Source organism: Suncus etruscus, chromosome 11, assembly GCF_024139225.1.
Source record: "Suncus etruscus isolate mSunEtr1 chromosome 11, mSunEtr1.pri.cur, whole genome shotgun sequence".
In the NCBI taxonomy this organism is placed as follows: domain Eukaryota; kingdom Metazoa; phylum Chordata; class Mammalia; order Eulipotyphla; family Soricidae; genus Suncus; species Suncus etruscus.
This window is the reverse complement of record NC_064858.1, coordinates 102,352,622-102,377,131: the sequence shown is the minus strand read 5'-3', so window position 1 is coordinate 102,377,131 and position 24,510 is coordinate 102,352,622. Positions and strand designations below refer to the sequence as shown.

At 32.8% G+C, this 24,510-nt stretch overlaps 1 protein-coding gene across 1 annotated transcript in view; it reads right to left on the bottom strand.

Moving 5' to 3' along the window:
* Positions 1–24,510, bottom strand: part of TRHDE (thyrotropin releasing hormone degrading enzyme) — a 429,201-nt gene that overhangs the window by 83,730 nt on the left and 320,961 nt on the right. The window contains exons 8-12 of the mRNA XM_049783963.1: positions 18,650–18,715; positions 17,897–18,084; positions 9,143–9,231; positions 2,417–2,550; positions 2,243–2,298 (exon numbers count right to left, since the gene is read on the bottom strand). Of these exons, the coding sequence (XP_049639920.1) occupies positions 2,243–2,298; positions 2,417–2,550; positions 9,143–9,231; positions 17,897–18,084; positions 18,650–18,715 (533 nt within the window). The remainder of the gene's footprint in view (positions 1–2,242; positions 2,299–2,416; positions 2,551–9,142; positions 9,232–17,896; positions 18,085–18,649; positions 18,716–24,510) is intronic.

The following is a 24,510-nucleotide window of genomic DNA, read 5'->3' as shown; positions in this document are numbered from 1 at the left end:
TTATAATAATAGCTTACATCTCCATATTTCATAAATTGCTGTGAGAATTAAGCAATTCATTATGAGTAAATATAACAAGGTCTTGAGTTTCATAAATGTTAATGAGTTGTTACATGGTACAATTTCATTTCTTCTCAACCTTTACTAGTAATCTAACTTAGCATCTCTTAACTCTCTACTGTTTTTTTTTTCAGTGCAATGTTACATAAAGTGCACTCTTTCTGCTTTCTGTCAAAATAATCTTCATAGCATATATATTATCTTCAAAATGGTCAAGCCTCACTACAGAGCAAAAGCTATATAGCCATTATCGTCACACATTGTTCTATCAGTAGACTTTCCTCTACCTCTATTATTTCTAAAGTGTTGTCCAAGAAATCATGTCCAATACAATGTTGCTTCTTTATGGATGAGACCCCCATTTATCTTTGCTGGAACTGAAACCTGGTTCTCATTTTTTTTTTGTTTTTTTGGGGCCACACGCATTTGATGCTCAGGTGTTACTCCTGGCTAAAGCGCTCAGAAATTGCCTCTGGCTTGGGGGGACCATATGGGACGCCGGGAGATAGAACCGCGGTCTGCGGTCCTTCCTTGGGTAGCACTTGCAAGACAGACACCTTACCTCTAGCGCCACCTCACCGGCCTCGGAAACCTGGTTCTCATTATACAGCTCCATTCACCTGATAAAATTTTATTAGACATTTCCTTGCTGATAAATTGTCTTTAGATTAAGTCAGGGATGAGCATTATGCCTGGAATTCTTTGTTCAAATGAGGTATTCGAATTGGCATCACTCATCAGTAAAGAAAATATTCATAATGGTTTCTGTCTTATTGGAAGATGAGGAAAGCAAAAGTCAGAGTTTGGGTCTTTTTAAATTTTTTAAATAGAATTGCGTATGTGAAAAAAACAAACTGCAGTGCCACAGTCATAAATAGTGTTGTAGGTATGGCAATTGCATTGTATGTGGTTGGCCTGCATTCAAGTCTTGGCAGCACCAAATGGTTTCCCCAAGCCTACCCACCAGGAGTGTTCCCTAAACACAGAAATAGGAATAAGCCAGGTGTGTTCCGCAAGCCAAAAACCATCAACAATAACAAAAAGTAGCTGCAGGTTCTTTTTTCAGTTTTTATGTGATCTTACATAGACATCACTTCTTTCTACACAAAACAAATTCTGCAATGTGACAGGACATTTTGTCCTTGACTCACAGTAAATTCTATAGTTTTGGTGGTTAATATGCTACAGGGTATGATGTGATTGTTAACCTTGGAAGATAATTGAAATTTGATTAAATACTCAAGTTGTAAAAATTTTATGTCCTGTCTAAAAAAAAGAAACTGCCACAAATACCTAGTAATTACTTTGTGTTGAAACTAACATAAATAGCTGGCTTCACAAAATTATCATAAAGGGAAATGTAATAAACTGTTGTAATCATCAGTTCAATAAAGAGATTTACCATCTAACTTCAGATACTTTATATTATAACTATACTTACTGGACTAAGTGATTTTTATTCTTATGTCTTAAAATTGAGTAACTATCTTAGATTTATGATCGCTGCTACTTCATCTAATTACTATTCAAAGAAATAATATATTTTAACATTAAAACTACAATTTTAATTTAAAACCACAATCCAAATTACATTTTAGACCTAAAATTTTAATCTAACAATACAAATAACACAAAATAATACAAAAATACGATAAAAAATAACAAACACTATTATAATAAATACCTAAAGATTTACTGATAGTATATTATGATATTAACATAGCTGGCCTATAACAGCTTCGTCCCGTGGAATATTTATTTGTTTTTAGCACAAACTTTTCATAATGAATCGCATTTAAAAAAAAGGTTAAAAGACCTACTACGATATATCAGGGAGAAAATACTGCTTAGGTTTAAGGTATTTTCCATCAAAAATTAAATATGGTACAATGATCATTTTGTAGAGTTCATTAATGAGGTTCAGAAGAGATTATTAATTTCCAGAGTGTTAAATTGAACTTGCAGTGAAAATTGATGATGCTTCTCTTGACTTAGAAACAGCCCAGGAATTCTATTGCTCAAGATTTTGGGACACTAATTCTAATACACATCAGAATATAAAGAACTTGAGATACAATTATTTTTAAGAGAATTGTTATGCAAAACCTATATACCATTTAGCTTCTTTGAGGATTTTATTATGGAAGAGAGATTTATTACAGAGATCTGCAAGAAAACATACCTGGCTAGACTGAAGGCATCATCAATCAAACCTGCTCGATTACTGACAGAAAGGACCTATGAAGTCAACCAAAAAACAAACAAACAAACAAACAAACAAAAAAGATTACTTCCCAGTGCAAATGGCAGGCATTTACATACAAAAGCAGATGTTGGATGAAGAACTTCACTTTACCTCATGATTCCGGATTAATTGGTCAATTAATAATCTCCAATTCCTTAAATCATAGTTGACTCTAAAATAACCAGTTTGGTTGATATTTCCCAGCAACCAGCTGCCTTTATTCAAAGAATTTATCCTATGGTGCTCTGAAAACAACATTTTGGGGAACAGAATAGATTTAAAATTTTATAGTCTTTAAAACAGATAAATGTTTTCATATAAGATATCACATTACCAAATGATTATTTAGTCACTATACTAATAAGATAGTAGAAAACCTCCACTTGATTACTACTACTTCAAATAATTGTCTCCTATAGACAACATTTTGTTCTTAATAAAATTCCATTACCTATACACAGTTTCCTTCTGCAAAGTAAGTATAATCAAGAAAATTTTATCCCATATTCAGATGGCTTTAAATTAACTTGTGGATATTGAGGGCTAGAACAAAAGAAAAGACCTTAGTAGCATTTCTGTTCATATTTTATTCAGCAAGAAGGTAATTAAAGCAATAGGTCTAATTTATTATAAAGTCACTGTTGTTTTTCACTTCTTTCTTATACTTTCTTGGAAGTACTAATAAAATAATAGACTTCCTAGTGTCATCATTATGGTGGAGAAAAAGGAGTCTCATTTATTTAAAACTCTACTATTTCTATATCTAGTTGGATAAAAGCCAATAAATTATTCTTATTGGAATCTGTTTAAATGTAGTAACTTTATTACGGTTACCAACTAATTCTATTTAAAAAAAATTCCCTAAAAGCAATAGCGTATATTACCTATTTTAACTTCTTCAAATATGCTACAGAGAACTCTGTTCAGTTTTCAGTCAGTCTTTCTTGACTTCACAGAACTATAACTCACAGATCTAATGATTTTGTTGTCAGTGTCTTAAGGACTCATGGTTCATAGGAGCTGAGTATAATGTGTAAAATTTACTTGAAATTTATATTTTATACACACACATAGACATATTCATGCATATATAAGGATTAAAAAACCCACAATGATCTAATTCCCACAAGTTTTAAATTTAAAAATACACCCCCAGAATTTGTCAGACATTTTTTTTATCATTTTAATAATACATTTAAATACAGTACATCTATAGCAACAGGCACACCAGAAAAGTTAAAGGACTATTAGGTGAAAACTAATGATCATTTATTTCTAATAAATATTATAGAATGAGTTAGTTAATCCATGCATATTATGTTTAAGAAATTTCAAAAATGTACAGTAAAGGACATGAATGAACATAAATGGATACTGTATAAAGTTGAATGACATACCATTTAATGTTTCAAATAGTATCTTAAAAAATTTTTAGTTCTATGTATACTGTAATGTTTCTGAAAGTGCCAAAAGAAGCTGAAATGTTCCAATTTAGTTTTCCTAAATCTGATGTCTTTTTTTAATTGTTATACTAGGTACTAGTATAGCTAGTATATATCTAGAATATATCTAGAATATATTAGTGTATTACTAAATGTTATATAAATATATTAATTACTCATATTGATTTGAAGATGTAGAAAATACACTAGTGATAGGAGTAGGAAATTTGGATTCTTGTTTAATTTTTCCTTTATATAGAAGTTTTAACTTAGATCATTATCTTTGATATTCATTTCCCTTAGTTACTTAAAGGCTATGCAATATATGGAATTTAAGGCACCTCTAAATTCTGTAAACCAATAGGATAAAAGTGTATTATTTTCATTTGAAATTGTACCAAGTAAATTCATGAATCTAAAAAATTAGCCTAATATATATTCTCTAAAATATTAATACCATCCATAGTTTCTATAAATTTTCAAATATTTATGGTGTGGGTCCACAGAACTGTGAATTTTTAATTTTACTGTATTCATTAGATGTAAAATTTAAAAGCTAAAAAGAAATATGTCATTTAATAAATTAAATCTAGAAGCTGGATTGGTAGTATAGGGGTTAGCATGTTTCACTTTCTGGCTACTAACCCAGGTACAGTCCTAGGTTCAATTCCTACCACCTAATATGGTCCCCTAAACCCTACCAGGAATGATCCTCTAATGAATATACAAATATCAGGAAAATAACTATGCTTAGCTAGAAATGTGATACTTTGAGGAAAGATTCTGAAAAGGTAATTTAGGGATGCTTAATTACTAATAACAGAAAGGCAGGCACCATTAGGGAAAGCCTCAATGGTTTTTTGGTTCTGCTTTTACTCTTGTATGTACCACCTCCCTTGAAGAAAGCAATACAGAGACTTTGTATTAGTTGGCCCTCTGATATGTGAAGACCTTGTTATGTTAAATTAGCTCTGTTAGATTAGTTAGATTACAAAAACATAGACAACTATCTGTTAACATATTCCCTTCTTCTTGTGTTGACTGGTTTTAAGCAATAAACACTGTAGGAATAGAAGCTTCCAGTTCATAAGAACTTATATTATTATTTATTTCCCAGTTGACTCTTATTTTTGTTTGTTTGCTTTTTTGTTTTGGGGCCATACCTGGTGACTCTCAGGAGTTATTCTTGGTTATGCACTCAGAAATTGCTCATGGCTTTAGGGGACTATATGGGACATCAGGAATCGAACTCAGATGCAAGATAAATGCCCTACTGCTGCACTATCACTCCGAACCATATTATTATTATTTTCTTTACTTATTCCACTCAGCATGACAATAATATTAAGAATATTAATATTAGCCAAGAGAGGTTAAAAAATTTCCCAAGAGGGCCCGGAGAGGTAGCACAGCGGTGTTTGCCTTGCAAGCAGCCAATCCAGGACCTAAGGTGGTTAGTTCGAATCCTGGTGTCCCATATGGTCCCCCGTGCCTGCCAGGGGTGATTTCTGAGCATAGAGCCAGGAGTAACCCCTGAGCACCGCCGGGTGTGGCCCAAAAAACAAACAAACAAAAATTCCCAAGAATGTATGAAAATCCCTCCAGTTTATATTTAATTGATATGTTTAACATTATTTCTGTTTAACTATTATTTCGTTATCACAGTAACATTATGTAATACACTCAACTCTAGTATTTCCACTTTCACCATTTTCAATTTTTTAAATATTTTTATTTTTAAACACCTTGATTATAAAAATGACTGTAGTTGGGTTTTAGTTATGTAAAGAACATGCCAGCACCCTTCACCAGTGCAACATTCCCATCACCAATGTCCCAAAAGGTCAACTACTGGGTTTTCCAGTATTTCTCAAAATGTCTGGATCCACTCCTAGGTGTATTCAGTCTGGCTGGCAGCTGGCTATTAGCCATTTATCAGGAATATTTAAACTCAAAGGCTAAAACTGTTTAGTGTTAGGACTGTCAAATATCAGTGTCTCGAATCACAATTGGGCCTCACCTTCACTTCTTTGTTAACTCTAATTTTTAACTTATTCAATTCAGCAGTATACAGGTATAGTTGCAACAAACTGGAAAAAATAATCTTATACTTTCCATGGCCTCACTGTCTCTTGTTTTTAAGTATGTAGTTATTAAGTTGATTACTAAAACCTGAAAATTATTACTATTCATACAGAATTTTATGACCTTGTTATAAATTAGATCTTTGGAGAAATGGTTCTCTAAAAGAGTTTGCAATAGATTTTTAAGTATCTTTTTTATACTAGTTAATTATATTTCTAAAATGTTCTTCAAATTATGAAATGCGATGAATTTTAAAGAGATCTTTTCCAATGTTCTAATAAGGTACAGTATGTGATGAGTATCATAATAAAAAGCATGGACATTATATTGAAAGCATTAGTATTGCCAATTAAAATTATATTTAGAATGTATTCAAAATGAGACAAGCCTTAGTCTACATCAAGGCATGAAGGAGTTTATAAGTTTTTATATTTAATTATCTATCCTTCTTTGCATATGAAAGAGAGAAGTAAAAGGCCTTATGTTCAAAATTTTAGTTCTATAGGACATTCAGTTGTTAAAACAATAATGTCAAAAGAGGGATAGAGATATAGAGATATAGAACGGGGTAAGGCCTTATACATGGTCAACCCTTGTTTCATCTTTAGCATGAAATATGATTCCCTGAACACCACTAAGAGTGATTCCTGAGAACAGAGTAAGAAGATGGAGTAAGTGCTGAGCAATATTGGATGTGGCCCAAAAAACTAGTCAACCAGAATAAAGGTAACAACCTTTAAAAAAAATGCATATATAAAATGGTTGGTTTTATCACTACACATTTTTAAATAATGCTTTGTGGATGATGTAAAAATGTGCATACTACTATAGCAATCTATCAATGTGTGTGTAATCAGAAAATAGAGAAAATTAATCTAGAAAAGAATAGCTATTAATGAGGAAAACCTTTCAGTGGTTTTCAGAACGTTATTTGTATATAAGAAACCGCAGGACCCAGGCACTCTATGGTCCCACAAAAATGCCAGGAACAACCTCTGAGCATTGAGACAGGAATTACCCCCAGAACAGCAGGATATGATTTATTAAAAAAAAAAAGAAGAAAAAGAAGAAAACTAAGCTTCAAGATACTTTGTGCCAGCAGCTAAATTGGTTAAATCTTATTTTCCTTATTTTCACAATGGGGATTAAAATTAATATTTTAAATCCTTTGGGTTTCATATAAAGTGATGCTTGAGTAAAGAATACATCATTATGCTAGTGTTAATATTTACTTATAATTTTAAGAACCATGGATTCTTAAAATTCACTAGAACTAAATCATCTTTAGTTTGCAATTTTTTCTTACCTAACATTTGAAATTAGATGTACTTCCTTAATTAAATTGAAGAGTTGCTAACTTGTGAACTACCATATTTGAAATATCTTTGTTTATTGGTATTTTTATAGCAAAAAAATATAAAATATTTTATTTGCTTTTAGCAACACACTGGTTTAAATATATTTATGTTAGAATGGTTTATCCTTTTGTACAAAAATAATATTTTGGAGAAAGGGAAACTTTCAATAATAGCTGGAAATAATGAGAAACTTAAAGAAAATAAAACTGGGGGGAAATACCAAGAAGAATTAGAATTTCCCCAGGATCCAAAAATATCAGGAAGGGAAGATTTAGAGCCAGAGAGATAGGACAACAGAAAGGTGTTTGCCTAGCATGCAGCCAACCAGGGACAAAGTTTGATTCCCAGCATTCCATATGGTCCCCCAGCCTGCCAGGAGCAATTTCTGAGCATAGAGCCAGAAGTAACCTCTGAGTGACGTCAGGTGTGACCCAAAAACTAAAAAAGGTGGGAGAGGGAGATTTGATCTAATTTTAATGTTTGATCAGTACCATTCCCCTTTTCTATTTTTCATGTTTCTTTTCTTACATTTTCAAGATAAATATTAGACTCTAAATGTGAAGACTGTTCAGTTTCATCTTCTTGCAACTCAAGACAGGAATGAATTCAGTTTACTTGTATGTTGGTTCCCAATATTATTCTATTGGGAGCTATAATTATATTTTAATTCACAGCTTTCACTCATCACTTCTATAACAAATTATGTAGCAAAGTAAAATAAGCAGCTTAATGTAAAAGAACAGAGACCCAAAATATACTAGTACATTCAAAATGTGTTATAAACTCCTCGAAAATGAAATAAATATATTATAATAAGCAATTTAAAAAGTAATATATTTTGATTTATTTTTAATGTTTCTCTGTATTATATATAAATGTTATCTACACAATGCATATAAATTAAAAATAAGCTATAATATATGATTGCATGTTTGAAATAACATGGCAATTTGAATATTAACTGGAAGTAATTCTATATTTCTTCTAAGTCATATTAAATTTTCTTTTGACTTTTTTCTATGTTTATATTTATTTACATGTTTTAAATTGTTAAATATCCCTTATAGTAGCAAGATTATGAGGAAAATAGCATATATATATTTATATTTATATATACGTTAAAACATTTTGGGAAGTTTAACATGCTTTTAATACAGAAAGATAGTGAGAATTAACACAATATAAAGTGAAATTACCAAAAAATAGTTTTGAGCCATTGAGCATATAAATTAAAATGTAGTTACATATATATATGTACATATATATATATATACACACACACACACACACATTTTTTCCATTCAAAGGGAAAACAGACATAATAGGGAACTGTTTCATGCTAGCATGAAAGATTAGATTGGATTCAAGAAATAGTTTCTGGCAGTGAATTGAAATAGGTCACTATCTTACTGAAGATATTTAGAAATAAAATAGGATCTCATCTTTTCTTCTCAGAGAAATTTGACCCTACTTAAGGTATAGATTTAGGACACATAAAAAAAAAAAACACCTCTCTTTTTGTGTCTTATAATTATCTAATTCGATAGGGAATATTGCCTCACCCATCTTAGGAATGGTTAAGAGAAGACAGCAGGAAAATGGAATAAAAATGTAGCCTGCATTTCAATCTTTGGTATATTATTCTATTGGGAGCTATAATTATATTTTAATTACACTTGTAATTATAAAATGATGTTGTTTACAATAGCTAAAATTAGTGCCACAAAAACTTATTTTAAAACTTCCCGTTAATATCAAATCAATTTAATACTTTTGTAGGCAGACTAAAATTAGGCTCTCATATCTACTTTTGTGAAGTGATTAACACTCCCCTATATACCTTTTTTTTTATTTTCCTTTATTCACATTTTTAATACCAGCTAAAACTAGAGGTTAAGTTGCTAAGCAATTATCTGAAATTAAATAGTTCCTCGAGAGAATATATATTTTACCTGATTTGTTAGACACCCAAATGATTGCTTCTGAAGACACATGGCTTCTATTCCCGACCACAACCGTTAATGGAATCTGCCACAGGTAACTGCAAAATAAAAGAGGAGCTTTGAGAATCAAAGCTGTTATAGCAAACAAACAAATACCATTTTCTATGCATTTTTATTATTCATTTTAGGGTAACTGAATACAATTCCATGTTGCAACAATAAGAAGTAAGTCACGAAGAATTCACTCTTTCGATGCCACGAAGTAGACTTGGCCTCTTAGGTATTATAATTTCAATATTAAAAAGGAGATTGGAGATAAAAATATTTTTCTTAAAAAGTATTTTTCTTGGAACGAAAACCATAAAAGCAGTGACAAAGGACAAATTTCCAATTTACACTTTGTATTAGGAAAAATGGGTAGCTGAAATCTATAAATCTGAGCCAACTATAGGTTTATTAAATCTCAAAATAACTGTTTCTAAACTAGATTAATATGCATTTCAGCAGTTTCAGGCATCTCTATAGCACATCATTCTTACCTATACTTTTAAATCTTCTATTAAAGTATTATATTTTATAGAAGTTAATGCAGTATGCCAAAAGTTACTCAGCAAACATAAATAAAATTAATTAAGCAAACACTTCTCATTCAGATTAATATATAAACACTACAAGAAACATTTAACAGTCTGTGTTTAAGTGGAATTTCACTCCCCTAAAAATGTGTGAAATATATCACAAGCTTGCTTGGGTCAGTCTCAGATACATCAATATAAATATTGAGGTTTATATTTGCATATTAACCCTGTTTTAGAGTTGTTTCAGATGTACGGGCAGGGGGCGGAGTTGGGCCACACCCAGCATTGATCAGAGCATATCACAGACTGTTTAGATTACTCCTGATAGTCCTAAGAGAACCATATGTGGTGTTAGAGCTCAAATTGGAGTTTGAAACATTTATAGCAAGCAGATTAATTTCTGCACTATCCCTGGGGCAAAATTATTTTAATATCAAATGAGTAATCAGTTATAAGCAATATGATCTTATAGTAAGTGCAAAAACTTCAGTTTGTCCTATTTTTCTTTTTTTCCCAGTTTTTCTTTCTTTCTTACTCTTTCTACTTGTCTTTCTTTCTCCTTCCTTCCTATCTTTATTTTCTTCTTTCTTTCTTTCTTTCATTAATTTTTTCTTCTTTTTCTTTCTTTCTTCTTTCTCTTTTCCTTCCTTCCTTCTTTCTTTCTCTCTCTCTTTCTTTCTCCTCTCTCTTCTTTCTCTCCCTTCCTGCCTGCCTTCCTTCTTTCTCTCTTTCTTTCTTTCTTTCTTTCTTTCTTTCTTTCTTTTCTTTCTTCTTTCTTTCTTTCTTTCTTTCTTTCTTTCTTTCTTTCTATCTTTTCTTCTCTTTCTTCTTTCTTCTTTCTTTCTTTCTTCTTTCTCTTTCTTTCTTTCTTTCTTTCTTTCTTTCTTTCTTTCTTTCTTTCTTTCTTTCTTCTTTCTTTCTTTCTTTCTTTCTTTCTTTCTTTCTTTCTTTCTTCTTTCTTTCTTTCTTTCTTTTTTCTTTCTTCTTTCTTTCTTTCTTTCTTTCTTTCTTTCTTTCTTTCTTTCTTTCTTTCTTTCTTCTTTCTTTTTCTTTCTTTTTCTTTCTTTCTTTCTTTCTTTCTTTCTTTCTTCTCTCTCTTTTTCCTTTCTTTCCTTTCTTTTCTTTTTTCCTCAAGGCTCTACTCTCCAGGTAGTGCTCAAGGGAAAAATAATATGTGGTGACAGAGACTGAACTAGGGCCTGGTGCAAGGTATATGGCTTCACTGTGGCACTAATAAGTTGGTCCTACATTTTGTTTCTTTCCCTAAAATTAAGTCTAGTATTTTGGTCTAACAACACAATATTAACAACAGGATTAGTTTGTTGTTAATTATACACTCTACATGTCTGGTATACGGAGTTTATTTTAATCTTTAAAATGCCAAAAGATAAGTGCTAGAGAGAAATAGCACAGCTGTAGGGCTTTTGCCTTGCATGCAGCCGATCCAGGATAGACAACGTGGTCTGAATTTTGGCATCCCATATGGTCCCCTGAACCTCCCAGGAGTGAGTTCTGAGTGCAGAGCCAGGAGTAACCCCTAAGTGTCACCGAATGTGACCCAAAAACAAAAGACAAAACAAAAATATAAGCCAAAAGATATACTGTTGGAACTCAGTGATATATTTGAGATTATAAAAAAATTCTGAAAAATTATCTAGGCTAGTGGGACAGATATTCTTACAGCATGTAGGTTATCTCTGTTGCATGCAAATGAAACCTGGAGTATCACCTGGAATAATTTCTGAGTGCAGAGCCAGAAGTAAACCCTGGGCACTGTGATGTGAACCTAAGAAGCTTCTTCCCCCCAAAAAAGGAAGTCAAATAATTTTTCCTAAGCTATAAAACTACAAATAAACATATTTGACTTTTCACTTTTGGGAAGAAAGGGCAACTCTTTTACATTTATAATGAGATATTTTATTATTGAATAATGTACTCCAATGTTAATAGAATTCACAACAGGAAAATAAAATCCAAATGCAAGATTAGAATAAATTCATATATTATATTATGTATTTAGTTAAGAATGTAAAATTGAAATAGAGTTTTTTTATTTTAATCCTAAAATAATATGCTCTATTCTGTAATTGGCTTCACAAAATTAATAAGGAAATAAAGTACATTAAACACATAAATATTTAAGGGAGAACTTAGTGCAGGGGTGGTGAATTTTACCCTCACTCAAAATGGCAAAATGCAATATGTGTTTCATAGATTATTGTTAAAATTAGAAGCTTTTGTGTGAGTGTTTGTCTGTTTTGGCAGGTCGCTGCGTGGTGTGGCTCTCTGACTCTCACAGTTTAAAATTTTGGCTCTTTGTGTCGACCTTGTTCACCACCCCTGAAGTGAAACCGACTTGTTTAAGCTCCTTAACAAATATTTCAGGTAATTAACATAAAACTAAGACTGTGTCATAAATATTCAATAATGAATTTCTCTGAGGAAAGCATACAGAATGGATATATTTCTTTAATAGCTGGTCTATAAAATGCCTTTTTGATTAATTGAAAATTTTAGTTGAGATGGTATTGCTTGACACTTATATGATTTTCAAATGGTGCGCTCATTTTTGAGTATCTAAGATCTTACTCAGAAGAAGATAGTCCATAAATTAAAGTTGAATTGGAGTGAATTAAAATATATAAAAGAAACATATCAATCTACAGGTGTTATGAAGATTGATTTTTAACCTGACTTTATGGTATATATGTATTCTAGAGTGTTAGGCAATTCAAAAGAAAAGTCTAATAAGTATCAATCAATTAAAGGCAAAATATGTATAAAATTGATGATAAAAATCTTTATGGTAAGTACATTTTTTCTTTCACAAGCACTCCAATATAAACTAGTTTAATTCTGCTTGCATCAAAGATTCAATGCTTAAATTTATTAAATATTAAATTTATTACTAAATGGTTATTTTCAATGTTTTAACATTAGCAAAAGCTCCTAAATACAGAAATAGTTATATCAAGAATTGCATATTGATTATATGCTATTTAAATAGAAAAGTTAGAATATTTAACACATTTTTAAATAGACATTTACATTTATCCTAAGAAAGTTTTAAACATTTTAATGGGTATATTTGCACTTATGCAAATTTTTTAAAACAACCTAAAACTATAAATTGTTACAAACACTAAAATCTGAAAATAACCAGCTACAACTGAAAGTTGAATTAATTCTAAATTGTCATACTATTGGCAATCATTTTAATAGCTTTCCAAATAACTCACTTGACCTTTTTGCACATTTTATTTTAAAATTAAAGAAAGTGCATAATGCTATTTATGAATAAACCTGCAAGTATAACACATACATAACTTGTTTTCAAAATATGGGCCTGTGTGTGCATAAATAAATTTAAGACTTGATGGGTTAAAATAGTTGATTCATGTCTCACATTCAGGTGACCCTGATCAATCTCAAGTATTGTGTATGGTCATCTGAGCATTTATACAGGTCCAGAAATATATGCAAAGACTACTGGGTAGGGTCCAAAACCAAGAATGAAATAATATAAAATAAAATAAAAAGAAAGAGTTGAGGAGCAAAGACTTTGAAATTAGACTTGAATCCATAAATTTCATTGAAGAAAATGTAGAAAGAACACTCGAAGACTTAGATCTCAAAGAAATCTTCAATGATTGGATGCCAATATCAAAGATTATAGAATTAAACCTGAGTAAATAGAACTGCATCAAAACAAAAAGCTTTTCTTATTTTTATTCTTTTTTTTGTTAAATAATATCTTTATTACAAACATAATTTTAATTGGATTTCAGTCATAACAAGAATACCCCCTTCACCGGTGCAACCTTTTTTTTTCCCCCTTTTTTTTATTTATTTGAACATCTCGATTACAAATATGATTGTGGTTAGGTTTCAATCATGTAAAGAACACCCCCCCCCTTCACCAGTGCAACATTCACACCACCAGTGTCCCAAGTTCTACAGCAAAAGAAACACTGACTAATATTAAAGACAGCTAAATGATAAGGAGAAAATATTTGTACTCAACATTTCAGATAAAGGTTTATACCTGGGATATACAAAGTACTTACAAAGTTTAACTCCACAAAAACTAAAAACCACATTTAAAAAAATGAGGCGAAAAAATGAACAGACACCTCTCTGAAGAGGACCGAAAACCAGCAAGTGGTCAATAGGCACATTAAAAAAAAATCTCATTATCATTTTTATTAGGGAAATCAAAATCAAGACAACAATGAGATATTGTTTTATAACCAGAGTATGGCAGATATCAAAAATACCTGGGAACAATTTGTGTTGGCAGTGATGTGTTGCAAAAGGAGCTCTCATTCCCTGCTGGTGGAAATGCTGTCTGGTCCAACTCTTATGAAAAACAGTATGGAGGGTTCTCAGTCAACTCAATATTGATTTGCTATACCACCCAAAAATTCATCTTTTAGGTGTCTATCCCCAGGACAGAAAAACACTGATCCAAAAGGATGTATGCACACTACTATTCATTGCAATACTAAGTAGTTAGCTGAAACTTGGAATCAACCTAGATGTCCAACAACAGACAAGTGGATCATGAAGATGCGGTACATATATATACAATAGAATACTATTTAGCTCTAAAAAATGGAGCACTAATGCAATTTGCTGCCACACAAATGGAAGTGGAAGATATGTTAAATGAAGCCTAAAGAAGAAGGATAAATAATTATACGTGGTATTTAGAATAACTGTATGAAGAAAACCAGTGATTTAAATGGGACTTAACTAGAACACTATTGGTCCCAGAGGATAGCAAGAAGGAAAGAAAGTGAGTGGAAGAGGAGCAACACAAATATAAAATAATGGAAGCCCAGGGACAAGTGGTCTCAAGTGCATTAGTGGTGTTAAAAAAGAGAGAATTAAATAGCAAAGTCAAATTCAACAACAATAGAATCAGGAGACCCAAATTTAATAATCAAAACTTAAAATGACATCTTATATTGGCATGCTGGGACAGGAGTAGTGTGATGGGATGTACTCTGGGAACAGTGGTGGAGGGAGGTCGACACTGGTTGATGGGATGCACCCTAATAGATTGTTTGCTTAAAACCCAACAATGAATAGTTGTTTTTTTAAATCACAATGATTTCACAAAAATATAAAAAAGAGACTTAAAAAGAAACTTATAAAAATAGACCATGTCCCCATTATTTTTAAAATTTAGATGAGTAAATCTTAATCATTTCACTTTAGAGATGACATCTTGACCCATGATACTACCTTTCTTTGTCATATCCCATAATTTCTAGCAAAATAATAGTTTAAGAATATATTCTTGGTCTGGAGTGATGGCACAGTGCTAGGGTGTTTGTTTTGCATGCTGTCAGCCCAGGACGAACCCAAGCTTCAATCCTATATGCCCTGAGCCTGGCAGGAGCGATTTCTGAGAGCAGAGCTAGGAGAAACCCCTGAGTGCTGCCAGGCCAGGTGTAGCCCAAAAACCAAAAATATATATTCTTAATATATAAAGGCTAATAAGAAATAGACGCATATGTAAGTTTGAGTGAGAAGTCATGTCTTTTAATTTAGGCAGCATAATTTACAATGCTACATATAGTTATGTTTCACGATTACAATGATATTATCTGACACCCAATCTCAGAGTACCTGTCTCCTTCTGTCACATATTCCCTTGCCTTCCCATATTTTACTTAGCAAACTGAATTCTATGTCATACTCTCAAGAGGAATATTTTTATGAACAAATATTAGTGAAGCACTAATGTAGTTATTTAAAAAAGTCTTTGCAGAAGTTTCTGTCATTGGATCACAAGGAGAAGAAAACGGTAACTCAGATAAATGCATTTCTCATTTCTCTGCACCACAGAACTCTTGATGTTCCACAAGTCAATCAGAAAACATGGTTCAATATTTCATATAAATGCATTGCCTTTATATAAAAAGTTTATATAAGCTCACAAAATATTCAAATAAAATGTTAACATATGCTTTACTTTCTTTAAATATGATTTTATATAAATATTCTACACATAATATAGTGATATACTAGTGTCCTCTACAAAAGTCAGAACAAAATATGGACTAGAATAGCTCAGAAAATATCTACAGTTGATGGGACTTCTGACATAAATGGACACTGACTTCTATGGTTTGTATTATATAATAAAGTTCTAGGAAAACTGTGTGCAAACGGCTGATAAAATAGCTATTGAAGCTTTGACCATGACGTTATAGTGCATTAAACAATCAATAAAATAAAATTAAATCCTAAATCAAATACTAAATTTCCAACTGAAAGCTCTATTATTTCAGAATGGAAAATGTTTAAGAGTAGAGAGACACCATACATTATGTTACCTTTAGTATTTTTATGCCAAGTTTCAGGGTGCAACATGAACAAATAATTTTTCTAACCTAACAAAAATGGGTTCATAAATGTTACATGTATTCCTACAGCTGGAAGAAATTCTGCCTTAAAAGAGAATCTTTTTTAAAAGATCAGGACCAATGCTTTGGATATATGTTATAGGCTAACAGTATTTTTGTTCAAAATGTATTCTGTCAGCCGTGTGTCCTTTATGCTTCTCTCTGCATCAGTGATGCTGTGTTAGACTGATCATTCTCACAGGCATGGCTTGGATCACCATAACTTTTCCACAGTCAAGTGGTTTTTATGTACTTCCTAGCAAGGCCAGGGGAATACCTAAACATGTTGAATCTGGACCATCAGAGGAAGAACTGGGAAGATGTGGGGATCTAGGCTGGGTGAAGAAAGTATTCTTAAGTCAACCTTTGACAGAATAACAAGATAATATGAGTATTCACCTGGTTCAAAAACTTGGATTGCCAGGGAAGTTTTGGACACAACACACACACACACACACACACACACACACACACACAACACAACACAACACAACACAATACCATCACCACCACCACCACTACCACCACCACCACCACCACCACTACCACCACCACCACCACCACCACCACATCCAGAATCTTTCTGAGTTTCTCAAATTTTTCTATGCATGTACTAGTCTTGTAGAAATCCTACTTGAAAATAACTTCCATTTTCCTTAGATGTAAAAAAATACACTGAATGCATACCCGCGGGCCACAAACGGCCCAAGGTTTTGTGGCCCTGCCCTAGAGGAATCCTTTTTTTGTTTTGTTTTGTTTTAGTTGTTTGGGTCACACCCCTCAATGTTCAAAGCTTACTGCTGACTTTGTACTCAAGGATCACCCCTACTTTGCCTCCTGCGACCCCCAGGTAAATTGAGTTTGAGACCCCTATCTGGGGCCAGAGAGGTGGTGCTAAAGGTAAGGGGTCTGCCTTGCAAGCGCTAGCCTAGGATAGAGCGTGTTTCGATCCCCCAGTGTCCTATATGGTCCCCCCAAGCTAGGGGCAATTTCTGAGGGCATAACCAGGAGTAATCCCTGAGAGTCAAACGGGTGTAGACCAAAATACCAAAGAAACAAAACAGATCCTATTTTGCAAGGTTAAGAAATCAACGTGACAAACCAAAAACATCTAACTTTATTTGGTTTATGCCATTTAATTGACTTCAAGTTTTAATCTTAATTTTCTCAAATTGATTTTAGTTTGATAGAAAAAAATAATCAAAACTGGGAATATTGGTGGAGGGAAATGGACACTAATGAGGAATGGGTATTGGAATATTGTATGCTTCAGATTCAATCATAAAAAACCTATAATTCTATAATTTTTTTTTTGGTTTTTCGGGCCACACCCGTTAGATGCTCAGGGCTTACTCCTGGCTATGCGCTCAGAAATTGCCCCTGGCTTGGGGGGACCATATGGGAGGGACGCTGGGGGATCGAACCGTGGTCCTTTCCTTGGCTAGCGCTTGCAAGGCAGACACCTTACCTCTAGCGCCACCTCGCCGGCCCCTATAATTCTATAATTTATGGGGATTTAACAACAATAATAACAACATTCTAAATATAACAGGGCAAGTTAAATTCTACTTTTCTAAGCAAAATATCTGATATGCCTACAACTGGATGCTTAAACTATTCGAAAATTAGAAGGAACAAGCAATGAAAATGAAATGAAAATCATTTGGTTAAGACATTTCAGAACTGTGCGGTCAATGTGTCTTAAAACACTGCAAATACAACATTAAATAAGAATAAAAACATCTTGATTCTAAAAATTATTGTTTTACCTGTTATTCTGAAGTGTGAGTGCTTTAGTTTTAGCACTGATATCATAAATAAAATGCTGTTGCGTAATTATTATTCTATTTTCTGCTGTTGTGTTTCCCAAGATGGTGATAACAGGATAACCCATCTGGAGTGTCCACTGATCCATTACTTCTTGTATATTTACATATTTTCCATTCCTTTTTAAAGCCTTTATAACCAAAGTTGCATAGATTAGTTTTGTAAACATGAATTATAAATATAATTAGCATTAAACCATTTCATTTTTACCTCTATGATTTACTTAAATATGAAAATGTTTAAAATCAGTGAAGCTAATATAATGTGATAGTAAAATTAATCTTCTTTCCTTAAGTAAGTTTCATAAATATCTATGAAAATAAAAGCTTTATTAACATTAAAGTTTTTTATCTAGACTAGGGAGATAAAATACATTTATTGTTAAAGCAAGTACTTGTAGCATTGTCTCTCTTTAATAAGTGTCTAGTAGATACAACTCAAGATGTAAATATTTTTATCATAAGTGTATATTTCTGAAGTCTTGTCATGTTTGTACATAGAAAAAAATATTTTATCTTTAATAATAGTTTAAATAAAATGATACATTAGTGTATTCTTAATATATATAATACAACAGAGGAAAATATCGAGAAAATGGAAGTAATAAAAAATAATAAACTAAAAACAAAGGCTATTTTTATAAACTCAATTCAATATTTAAGTAAGTACCGATCTTTGAGCTTCCAATACTTTACCTCTGATAGTGTATTCCAGAGATCATTTCTGGCTGCATTACCATACTTATGAATGGTTAAATAATCCTACAAAAATATAAAATTATAATTACAATTCAAAGGCTAAGCAATTACCAGTAAACATATTTATTTCTCAATTCAATTAACCATTTCCATTTGTTGGAATTGCATTAATATGAAGATAAAAGCATGCAAGAAGATGAGGAATCTCATTTTAGAATATTCCAAAGAGATTTAACTATAGCACAATTTCTAATTAAGTAATCTAACAATACTAATCTCTCAAAAATGATTTTCAGAGCTATAATCACTTATTATGATATTCAGGGTTAAAGATCTTCCTCTAATGTAATAAATCAATCTCATTTAATTTTAAAGAAACTACCTCAGCAGTAAAATATTTAGGAGAAACTTTCCTATCAGGCTTTTGCATTGAAGTTTCTGATTAAAAATAAAAACCTGAAATGCTGATGTGAAGAAAAATCTCTTTGCAAAAATAAAGGAATGGTGACTCTCTACAGCCTGTCCAATTTCCTAGTGTCTACAAAGAATAGGCTGTCTACCCCAAGCGTTATTTCCAAAAGTTTGAAACACCCATATATTTCATTTAAAAAGTCAGTCATAAACTTATTTCTTATTTTCAGGCTTTTAGGCTTCTATTCCCATTTTCCTTCATTACTAGCCAAACTCACATAATTACCATTTCAAGCAATACTCCCTCATAGAGCCTGGTTCTTGTCTCTGCAAATGTGTGATTTAATTATGGCTAGTTGTAGTTTTTTTTTTTTAAATCTAACTTGAAAAAATGAATTAAAAAGAGAATATATAAAAATTTGTGTATGTAAATAGGAAAGACAGTTTGCCTCTTTGTTTAAAATACCATAGCCTTTAAAACACGTAGTTTGTAGACATAAATCTGAATAACATCACAATACTGAAAATGAAAAAAACAAGTGCTGATTCTTTTTAGTACTTTATGTAGAATGGAATACTTTGGAGATAATTAAAGTGGTGGCAGCACATTTTCTGGTATAAAAATTGTAGCACCTGTGAAAATAAGCTTTGTTAGTAATTCACAGCACAGTAAATAGCAACTCCTACATAATCAGACACCTAAACAATGCCCAGCACTAAATTTGCAACCAAAAATTCAGCATTGTCATCAACAAGTTTTATGAATGACTTTATTGAAAGAACACAACCCTGAATGTTTACCAGGAATTCTAAATTTAGCTTTGAACTTGGCATGTGAGAAAGTTGCAGTTTGATCCTAGAGACCAGATAAACTTAAATGTCAAAAATTATTTTTGCTTTTGAATGAACTTACTTAAATTCATCAGTAAATATTGAAAAAGTGATCATTTAAAACATTAATTTTATTTCAATACTCATTACAACAAAACTGAATTGTTATGAGAATTAAAAGTAAACCTATGTTACTGGATTCTATTATCTGGACAGTTAGCCATTATTTCAGAGAGCTATCAGATGATTGAAAAGAAAAAAGTAAAGGAAAAATGCATGAATCTTGAAAGGTCTAATACACAACTACAATTTTCTTTGATAGACATAGCATAAAATACCAATTGCTCCATAATAAGAGTTGACCTTGGCCCAAAATTGATCATAAACTACAGGTATGGTTTCCTCCTTGGTTCACAAGAAAGTTTAAATTTACATTTCATGGATGCTGAAAGGGAGATTCTTTATTCAAGCTTAAAAATCCAAGTTCCACTTGACTGCTTCAGCATTTAGGGCCAGAAAAATGAAATTTTGACTCTCTGAGTGTTCTAATTATCAGATGTTATTGGAATTCTGTGTGTCAATATTTTTTGTTTTCGAAAACAATTCAAACATGTTTTGTTTTAGTGTCTTTCTCTTACACAAAAATAATTACATTTTAAGTTCAGTCAAATGTTATTAATATTTACAATATTACAAAGACTCAATAATGGTAATTGTATATATTTGATAATCAATTATTCATTTTCCCCATAATATATATGGTGCATTTTCTTTCTTTTTTTTTCTTTTTTTCTTTTTGTTTTGGTTTTTGGGCCACACCCGGAGGCACTCAGGGGTTACTCCTGGATGTCTGCTCAGAAATAGCTCCTGGCAGGCACGGGGGACCATATGGGACACCGGGATTTGAACCAACCACCTTTGGTCCTGGATCGGCTGCTTGCAAGGCAAACGCCGCTGTGCTATCTCTCTGGGCCCATATGGTGCATTTTCATGTGGTAAGTAGCTTTATAATGATGGAGGAAAGTGGTAATATAAGTACTACAAGAACACTACAAATGTTGAAATGAAATTTACTAAACTGTAGAGGTTGTGAAATAAGAACTTACAAAACGAATTCAAATATGTGGTAAGTGTATTAAATAAGTAAATTTTAAACTTTTGTCAATCTTAAATCAATGGTATGAAAGTAATAAATCATAATTTCATATTGGAAATTTATGTGCATAATTGTGTACGTAAAGGTGAACCTAATTAGATTTTACCTTTTTATAGACACACCCACTGATGCTCAGGGGTTACTCCTTGCTGCCAGGACATACCTAAACTTTAGGGGGGCTCAGCCCACCAGTTGTATCCTCAGATTTTCCTGGTGGGGAGAACTAAAATAACCCCCAGCAGGTTCCTCAAAAGGCCTGCTGTGGACGCCTTTTTCCCTGCGTGAATGGTTGAGGAATTTCCAAAGAGATGCTTGACATTACATTTTTAGGCAGTATTTGGCTACTCTCCTTTGTAAATCTCAGGCAAAATTATGGCCTCTAGAAAATAATCTGGCTCTGAAATTCCAGCACCAAAGATTATTTGAGAACCCCCTTTTCTGGTTATAGCCAGCCCTAAAAGCAAAGACAATACTTTTTCTCTCTTTTTCAAATATGTCCTTCATTTTCTGGTAATCAAGGGCGTAACCAGAATGCAGATCCTGGCTATTGACTATTGACCTTCCTTTAGAAATGGGGAAACTCAGGCTGGTGAGGTGGCACTAGAGGTAAGGTGTCTGCCTTGCAAGCGCTAGCCATGGAAGGACCACGGTTTGATCCCCGATTCCCAGGCGTCCCATATGATTCCCCCAAGCCAGGGTTAATTTCTGAGTGCTTAGCCAGGAGTAACCCTTGAGCATCAAACGGGTGTGGCCCCAAGAAACAAAAAAGAAAAAGAGAAATAGCAAATCTCATTTTTGGGGATTTGGCTCCTCCCTTTACTTAACCTCTAAAATAATAGAGCCCAGTCTAGTAAAGATCAAGTTCCTAGATATTTTCTACTCCCTCCTAATCCTAATTCTGCATTTAAAGTAAGCTTGCAAAGAGTTACCTTGAGTTATGACCTTCTCTTTTGTAACCGAAAATTTTTACAGTCACACCCATAGCTTAGGTATTGTTACTGTTGTACCTTGCTTTGTGATTATAATTATTCTTCACCTATGGCTAATTGTACCCCTATAAATTCCCCTGCTCAAAAAATTAAACTTGTCGCACTCTCCCAGAAGATGTGTTGACCCCACAAACTCTGTGTGGTTTCATTATTTCATATTCGGCCGCTCGTGTTACCCGTTTTTTCTCTCGTGAAGGATTGCTCCCCACTAGAAATTCTGAGATGCAAGATACATGCAGCACCTTGCTATGTGCTCAGAAATCACTCCTGGCTTGGAGGACCACAAGGGATGTCAGGGATCGAACCTAGGTCTGTCCTGGGTCAGCAGCTATCGCTCCGGCCCCATAGATTTGACATTTTGAGAGAAAGTAGAATGTCTTCCTATAGGATGGAGAATTACCTGTTTTCTAAACTATGTATTTCAGAAGTAATAGAGTTATAGGAAAGAATAAAACAGGATTGAACTTTAGAAACTCTATTAAGAATATAGTAAACCATATACATTAATTAAAATTTAATAGCACATTAAACATAAATGTGGCTTGGTAAAGTACAGAAATGGGTCTGTTTTCATCAAATCCATGTACAATCTACCAGGATGTGTGATCTTCGATAATTTACTTAACCTCTTTGTGCTTGTCTTTTCATTCAAAAAATAATGGAAATGAAATCAGTACCTATTTCAGAGAATTTTTTCTATGGATTACTTGATTTAATATTTGTTCTTTAAGAGAGAGGGGGGATGGGGCCGGAGAGATAGCGTGGAGGTAGGGCGTTTGCCTTTCATGCAGGAGGTCATCGGTTCGAATCCTGGCGCCCCATATGGTCCCCTGTGCCTGCCAGGAGCAATTTCTGAGCCTGGAGCCAGAAATAACCCCTGAGCACTGCCGGGTGTGACCCAAAAACCACAAAAAAAAAAAAAAAGAGAGAGGGGGGAAATCAAGTGAGTGAGAAGTGAGTGAGAAGGAGAGAGGGGGGAGAAAGGGAGGGAAAGAGGTAAAATGCCAGTGTCAAGGCAGGCAAGAGAGGGTGGGTGGGAGGGAAGAGGGCATCAGGGAAGATGAGAGGGAAACTGGTGGCTGAAATGCACACTGGTGAAGGTTACTGTACATTGTACGGCTATAACTCAGTCATGAACAACTTTATCAGTGGGAAAAGAACTGTGTATGAACAACCTTGTAACCATGGTGTTTAAATAAAAACACTTTTAATATTTAAAAAAATTGTTGTGAGTTATCAGAGTGAAAGGTAAGTAGCAACATAAGTATTCAGTCAATGTTAGCTGCTGTACTCTCAGGACATATATTAAAAAATGAGTTAAAAGATAGATAAGTATCATTAATGATTTTAAAAAACACATGTAAAATATATTTTCATCCTTTAGTTTCATGAATCATCTTATATTTAAACCAATTTAATCTACATGACAATATTACTGGGTAGATATTATCTTAATTTAATTAATTAGATAGAGTACTGCAACTCAGATTCTAGCTATGTTCAAACTGCTTATCTCTGTATACAACATTTAATCCGAATCCAATATCCATGAGACAACTGAGAGATAACTAAAGTAATGCTCAGTTAAACTCATCATCTTCTTCCCAATCATCTTTTTAGCCATTTTTCACCAAAGATAACTTGTTTCCATCTCAATCAAAGAGTTTCCTTTGACAACAAACAATTTGACAGTCAGATGAAGAGCATTAATGTTCCAGATATCCCCAAGATTGCAGTTTTGCTTTTATCACTTTGATAATCATTTTATTCACTTTGGCCAGTTACCTTGCCATTGTTTTCTCTGTTTGCTTGCATCTAATGTCTACTATAAAACCAGAATATTTTTCACCAAATGGCACAGCAACACATGTCACGGGTCAAAATGTAATAAATACCTTATTTAAAACTTACTGCTACTCTACCTCTCTCAATATGGCTGTTACCTTATTGATTCCTGTAACAACTCAGACCATTTTCAGAGAAACAGAATACATCTGTGAATGCTTTACTAGTTCTCTACGAATGTAATTTTCTACATTTTCATTTTTTCTCCTGACTATTTACATTCAATTCAATCTCCAGGACTCAAGCTTGATGTATTTCCTAAGAAAATATTTTCTTACCCATTACCACCCACTTCCTAACTAATATAAATTATCCTTCTTATACTCTTACCTCTGCACCATATAACAGCATTTAACTCACTATGTTATAATTGCCTGTTTATTTGTTTCACTACCCACAGAGTCTGTCAGATCCATGAGGGCAGGACCCCCGTTATTCCTATTCACAACTGTTTAACCAACATCCAAAGTGCCCATCCTGGTACAAAGGCAAGCTTAATACATTCATGTGATTTCTGGTTCTGTGTGGTTAATATGACTTCCAGATAGTTACTGAAAAACTATAGTAGAAATATATTTTTATAATCATAACATCTCCCTAAGTGTCATATTCAACACTAATACAAC